This window comes from Acanthisitta chloris, unplaced genomic scaffold (assembly GCF_000695815.1).
Source record: "Acanthisitta chloris isolate BGI_N310 unplaced genomic scaffold, ASM69581v1 scaffold31231, whole genome shotgun sequence".
NCBI classification, from domain to species: Eukaryota; Metazoa; Chordata; class Aves; order Passeriformes; family Acanthisittidae; genus Acanthisitta; species Acanthisitta chloris.
In genome coordinates, this window is record NW_008657044.1 from 635 (window position 1) to 7835 (window position 7201).

Below are 7201 nucleotides of genomic sequence, written 5' to 3' on the forward strand. Positions count from 1 at the left end.
GTGGTGGATTCACCATCCCTGGAGGTTTTCAAGCTGAGACTGGATGTGGCACTCAGTGCCATGGTCTAGTGACCACGGTAGGGTTGGACTTGATGATCTTGGAGGTCTCTTCCAACCTGGTTGGTTCTATGATTCTTTTTCCTGCTTTAATTGCAGTAATAGTCATCCCCTTTTCCTACTCCAACAGCCACCAGAACACCCAAGTGTGGAGTCTATTCTGGAGTCTAACTGGCAGCACACACTGCTGTGTCCCTTCACAGCCCCTGGGATAAAAACCAAAGCTCTGGCACTGACATCCTACCCTGGGAGGCTCTGGCACCACATACCTGTGTTTAGGGGACGCAGATCTCGACGCCGACCTCGAGTAACTCTGGTCTCTGCTTCCACTTCGACTTCTGCTTTCTCTTCCTTTCTGGACACTGCAAGAGACAACAGACACTCAGTGTTTTGCTTCACATGGCCATGGGAGAATCCAAGCTGCTCCCCTAAGAACCTTACCCATTTACTGGGCTATTGGAGCTTGTCCTTTTGGCTCCCTCCGTTTTCCTCTTGGCATTCTTCATTGCCTGCACAGGTAGTGGGGAAGGTTTGTTTCCTTTAACCTCCTTTGGAGACTCTGGAAAAGCAAATCTTTGTTACCTATTCTGAAAGTATGAGAAACACCCAAGAGGGCTGAAGCCTCCCCTCACCCCATCTCATCACCCCTGCCACAATCAGCACTGTACACAGGTAGTTTCACAGACACAACCACTCACAAGCAGATCTGAACAAGTTCATAGAAAGCAGAAATTAATCTGCCAAAATATTGGAGTTAACCCCAGAGAGTAAACCACAAGGGAAGGCAGAAGAGCAACTTCTTTTCTTGTGAATCATTTGGATTCTTTCCCAAGGTAAACTGAGGTAGAAGATGGTAAATGTTACCTTCCAGGCAAGATCTCCACCAGACTGGAAGTTTCCACACAGGAAAATATTCCCCACCTGACCCCTAAAATACTCCGTGCAGAGCCCCTAACTTGAATACTGCTGGAGCACAACATGCCAGTTGCAAGTATTTGTTTGAGCTTACTGCCAATGCCACATAAAAGCAAAGCCCTGTGCTGTATATTTGTTTGAGCTTATTGCCAAAGCCACATAAAAGCAAAGCCCTGTGCTGTATGAGTTTAAACTAGTCTTAATTTCAGACTAATTTGATTTGAGCCTTTATCTGATTTAAGCAATCACAGTTACAAAGCTGCTCCAACTCTGCCAGCTGAGTAGCTGCTTGAAAAGAAAATCCCCAACCAACCCCAAACCACATTGCAAATGCATCCCCAAAACAGCAAATACACATTAAAGATGAGAAAGAGTTATTAAAAACGAGTTATCCACTACTTACCATTTTTGGGGACAGGGGAAAATCCCGATGTGTTATCCAAGCTCGGGGCTCCCTCTGGTACTAAGCCTTTAGCTTGTGCTTTTGCCTCTTCAATAGCTAATTTCTTCTTCTCTATTTTACTTTCCAGATCAGATAAATCCACCTGTGGACACAGGAGCAGTGACAGCACTTAGTGAACTGAACCTCCTGCTGACTCACTCCTGGAGAGGGGAATGACTCTAAAGACTCTCAGACACTGAGTACTCTCCTGTTCCAGGTTTGCAGCTGAGGGAAGGTTTTCCTGAGCTGCAGCCTTTAGTGAGAGCTCACAACTCCCAACAAACCTTTTTCCTGGTATAGAGCTGCAAGATTTTTATGCAGATTTCCTGGATTTCCTCCTCTGTTGCTCCAAACAGCAGAAACCAGTGGGGGCGATTGGGCAGAGGGATCTGAAAGGGAGAGGAACACAGGTTCAGGTCTCTGACATTGGAAGACTGAACCCTCCCAAACCCAGGGAATGTGGCTCACTCACCTCCAGAGTCCTGGCTGCCAGGTAGATGCATGCACAGGCAATGCTTTCTGGCTGGAATCTTACAAAGACATCTGTCCTCAGGCTGTCGTTCATGTAGTTCCTGGAAGACAGGAGAGCAGAAGGTTGCAGAGCACTGCAAAGCTCTCTGAGAAGGTTTGGTTTTTTAACTTCTACAAGGGCTATTTCTTTCTGCTTTCAGTTACTAGGCTTCAACATTCTATTCCCAACGAGTGATTTTACTGTAGGAATAGCCAAAACAACCCTCTCAAGGGGAGGGAGGTGTGGCAAACTAAGTCTGACTGACTGCTGAGAATTCAGGTGTGAGAAGAGAACCAATTTTAACTTCACTTTGCTGCTGCACCTGGCCTGGCCTGCTCTCATGCAATAGACAAGTTATCTCCACCAAGACAACATACAATATAGCCCAGAGTACTCAGTTAGAGACTTTTAGGTTCACATGTTCCCCCTGCCAAGGGCAGGACTTGATATCTGGTAAAAGTTGCAGCTTCTGAGGTTGTTTTCCCAGGAAATCATAGTCCTCCTTCAGCACAGGTCAACTCCCATTGGGATTTCAGGGGTCCATTTCCTTCAGGAGTATCATTTTTCCATCCAGAACAGAATCCTTTGTGATGCAAAAATCAGCCATAGGAGCAATCAGGGTGTTTGGGAAGGTCAGTTCAGGAGAACAGTCAGTGTTCAGGCACATCTCCTTCTTTGGCACATGAAATAAGGTTTCCAAACTGTCCCATTTCAGAAAGGTTGCTTAAAATGAATATTCACAGAATGAGAAAACTGCAAAATATTGCATATATTCCAGTCAGTACAGTTAAGCATTACTGTGCTAAATCTTAAATACACAAAGCAACTTCTTCTTAATCTGTCAGTTGATGTGCTTAAGATCTAAGATTCCTGAGCATGTATTGTCAAGCCAAGTATCAGATGGAGAAAAACTAAAACCAGACACAATATAATAATCTTTAAAGTAGTAGTTAACCACGTGGGTACCCAGTATACAAGGATTCACTGACCCCCAAGGCATCCAAAGCAGAGACCACAGGTCAAACACCTGCAAACAGTGTACAGAGACACACAGGAGGAGCTCCAGTCCTACAAATATCCAACTCCACCTCCTCAGCTGTCACTGCTGCCCCAATGCTAACCATCAACTCATCTTTCTGGGAGAAAAGAAACTTCCAACCCTCCTTTTCTTGTCCCATTACAAAGAAAGCACAAACCTTTTGGCCAAAGAAGCAACAAAGTGGAACTTCAACCACCTGGAAGTCAACTTGCCCAATTGAAACACATTATTTGCTTCCAAGTTTGGCCTCTGCATCTCTTCCCTGTGGGCTCAGAATGAGACACAGGAGGAAATGAATCCTTGTCACAATATTTGAAGAAGAAAAGGGAATGTTGTATAAATGCACAGTGATACTGGATACCCACCAGCTTTCAGGTTCTGGAGGCAACAAACATGAGCACAGAGTGATGCTGTTGTAACATCTGACCCATTTCTCCATCAGGGTAATTCCCTCCCTCCTCCTCCTCCTCCCCCACCCCTTCCTTCATAACAAGCAGATCCATACTCACATTCCAGTACTCCATGCAATGGTACTGGGAAGTGCCTCTAAATATTCCATTTGTCTCTAAGCTTCACAATGTTTTCTCGCTAATTTACAAAACTATTCATTGCTTTGGTATTAATTCACCTCTTGCTTTTGGTGTTATTTCACCCCTTTTAAGCTTTAACCCCCACTTTAAATTTGCTTTAACACAGTTTAGAGGAAACAGAAGGTGATAAACCTTTCGTAACATCAACGATCAGGTTGTAAAATATACAAACGTTGAAAAAAATGCACAATCAAAAAATAAAAATAAAAAGTCAAGAAAAAGGATAAGCACAAGAAGCAGTTGGCCAGTTAACTCTACTATCATGTATATACCACCTGTCTAGAGCCAGCCTTCTCTTGGGAGAGCTTTGGGATGACTGAAGACGGCAGCTATCCCTGCACCATGGGCAGCAGAGGAGAAGTCTTAGTCACTTACCCTCAGAGGCTACCCTTTGATTAAAAGAGTACAGAAAAGACAAGTCAAAACTGGTTCTCCACACACAGCTCACAGTACCAGACAGTTCAGTCAGCAGAAATATGGTCTTTGGATTCACTAAAAGGTTTTTTTTTGGGGTTTTTTTACAGCACTATGTTGGTTAAAGAACGTTACGGTTTCAAAGCGTTAATGTTTAAGACATGGAATTTTACAGCAGTTTCCCACCCCCCAGCAAATCTTTGTGGCAATGAGAGCAATCAGAGGACATTTCGTGGCAAACATGAATCCAGTCTATCCATCTATCCAGTCTTAGGAGCTGACATCTTGCTTTATCCATACCAATTTGTCTGTGCAGTTTTTGATACACCTGTAATAAGCTCAAGCCATTTCCCAGCACTGGAAACGAGACTTGAACTACACATCAGTTTTGTCTGAAGAACAAAATCCCAATGCAACACTCTAACCCACCCAACACTTTCCCTTCAGCAGTGAGAGCAGAGAGGAGGGAGGGAAGAGGTGGGGGAAGCTACCTTACCATTACAACAGTGCCTCTGACTTAAGAGGGGAGTGGTTTGGGGCACACCAAGGACAGTGGAGCTGTCTGGGGTGACCCCAAGTACTCCTGAGCAATCCTGCCCAGTGCCTCAAGTGACATATTTCTGCTACTGCCCCTTCTGGTCTCTTAGAAGAAGGAAAATCAACTTACCATGAGGTCTGGACCAGGTGTTGGTTACGTTCACATTCTAATACCTGAAGGTACATAACGATTATCTGGAAGATACGGGTCAGGGAGTTATTAACAAGCATCTTCAGAGCCACCTGCTCATCTCAGAGGGACATCCAGGAGGCAGCTGTGAGCCTCTTTCCAGTCCTAAAACACTCCACATCAGTGTCTGCACCATCCCCAGGGCATAGCTCTGCTCTCCAAGTGCAGGAGCTGGACACAGCCACAGCTCTGACCTTCCCAGCTCTCCAACTCCAGAGCTTCTCATCCAGGTGTCCTGTCTTCACCTGGTTTGGAGCTAGGGATGTTCTCCTACACACCTCAGGACTCCTTTTAGCTGCAGCTTGGGATATCATATTGCTCACTGCAACGAGCAGTGAGAGAAGTGGAGCAGTGTCTGTGAGAACAGACCTAACATTGTGTGTCAGTCATGTGTTCAGCTCTAGGGTTCTCCTTTGGTGTGAAAGGAAAACAACTCCACAGACAGAGACTAAGGGCAAAACTCACATCAACTAACAAGCACAGCTGCTCTCTGGGGTGGTTGGCACGAGGGAGTTCTGAGAAGGCTTTGAACAGCAGATTTTAGAGGAGGAAAGGGCAAGATCCCAAGTTCTGGCATGGAAGTAGGAAGTTTTTAACCCACTTAAGACACAATGGTACTAAAGCACCAACTTAAACATGTGCAGGAGCTGCATTTTGCAAGTATCACCTAGTCTGATCCTTGATAATTCCCATTTCTAGACAAACCCTTCACGCTTGAGTGTAGTTAAGAACACAAAACTAGCTCAGATGGGTTTAACAACCTCAGCATGTTCCACAAGGAGAGACCATGACAACCCCAGGCCTCCAAGCTCCTCTCTGCTGCAGAATCTATGCCAAGGTGCTGTTTTCTGCCAGCACAGCTACCTACTTATCCAATTTGACTTGAAGGAACACTGAGCACCTGCATCCAGCTCGGCGTCACTCACACCGATTTTAGAGTCTCTTAAATGAGAAAGAAAACATCAGGATGGTAAAAAACCAATCACACTGCATGAGCTAGTGATCAGGTAGAATCCAGAGCTGCCACACAGCCTACTCAGAGCACTGACAGCACATCAGACAGTGGCTATGGAGTGAGACAGTACAAACCTTGTGAGGATGCTTCACGTGGACACAGAATCCCAACTCCTTCAACACTCTCCTTTCTGCCTTAATTATCTGATTCTTCAAGTTCACATACTCTTGATCCAGAATTAGAGGCACAGGTTTTCTGCAAGACAAGTTCAAACTCTGATGATTACCTTCACCCCAAAGAGGACTCGTGTGTCTGTGTATGGACAAGAGATATCACTACTGATAACACCAAAAACGTAACAAAACGGGTGAAACTCCCTTTTCTCCTCCGTGAGATCCCTGCAGGATGTTCCCTGATTTATGAGACAAGGAGGGGGATGTTGTTACAGAATATTTGACTGAGAGCAGAGCAGAAGTGAAGAGGTGTGAGGGGCTGGACTCACTTTTTCTCACGTAGGTGCCGCAGGCGATGGAACACGTTGATCACGTCCCGGATCCTCCTCGGAGCCTCCTCAATTTTGGAGGCCAAATGGACACAGGCCATGGACACATGCTGGAAGAGAAGGATTTTAAGACACTGATGTTTTGCTCAGCTCAGGATCTGATCCCCTCCAGGAGGGATAACAACAAAAACCCAGTGCTAAACACTACAAATTTGGCACGATCAGCTGTGAAAACATCACGTTGCTCAGTAAGTTTCTAATTACTAACTCTGATCACACCTCAGTGACAACAAAAAGACATCAAAGACCAGAAGCTGCACATGGCTACAGATGTTATGTCATGTTTTCCTTACCTCCATGGAATGTTTCACAAAGGACTTGGTATAAAAGAAACGCTGGAACAGCACCTGACCTGTAGCCATAGCCACCTGGAAAAGAGAGAACCACCAGAGGTGTGAGCAAAACTACCTGTTCCAAAGAGAAATTCCAACACATTTCACACCCAACAGACTGAGCAGGAGATTAAGTTCAGTGGTATCTAAACAAAACTAGTACTGCTGCTCGAGTATTTAAGTTGCTCAAAATGTTATCGAAACTAAAATAATGTAAGTCAAATACAGACACTAAACCACGACTTAGTTACCTAAAGTATGAAAGTATGTATATAAAGTGCAAAAATATGCAAATTAGTTAATTACATACTAATTTAAAGGGGAGGAAACCCCTAAACCCCAGTAAAACTGAAAGTTCTGAGAACAGGCAAAAACCGTAAAAAACCCAATAAACGGAACTTTAGTAACGATTTGCAAACGTTTAACCAGCTGCGACTCAACGGTTGGGAGACGCCCGGGAAGTTCCACACCGTTTGGCCTGAATTCCTGCAGCAAACCAACCCGTTCCCGAGGTGACTGCGCCTCGAAGGAGCCTAACCAACCGTTCCCTGCACAATCCCCGAGCAAGGCCCGCGCGGCCGCGGCGTGGGCGGCGCAGGAAGGCGCTGACATCACCTCTTCCTGCGCTCCGCGGGCGGGCGAGGCTCGGGGGGGCCC

General features: G+C 45.5%; 1 protein-coding gene across 1 annotated transcript in view; it reads right to left on the reverse strand.

Annotated features, from left to right (window-relative positions):
• CCNL2 (cyclin L2) overlaps positions 1-6580 on the reverse strand; it is a gene marked incomplete at both ends in the record, with an annotated part of 7210 nt that extends 630 nt beyond the window's left edge. Inside the window, 9 exons of the mRNA XM_009084575.1 lie at positions 327-419; positions 499-616; positions 1376-1517; positions 1699-1803; positions 1887-1986; positions 4636-4700; positions 5785-5905; positions 6153-6262; positions 6506-6580. Of these exons, the coding sequence (XP_009082823.1) occupies positions 327-419; positions 499-616; positions 1376-1517; positions 1699-1803; positions 1887-1986; positions 4636-4700; positions 5785-5905; positions 6153-6262; positions 6506-6580 (929 nt within the window). The remainder of the gene's footprint in view (positions 1-326; positions 420-498; positions 617-1375; positions 1518-1698; positions 1804-1886; positions 1987-4635; positions 4701-5784; positions 5906-6152; positions 6263-6505) is intronic.
• Between the last annotated feature and the right edge of the window lie 621 nt (positions 6581-7201).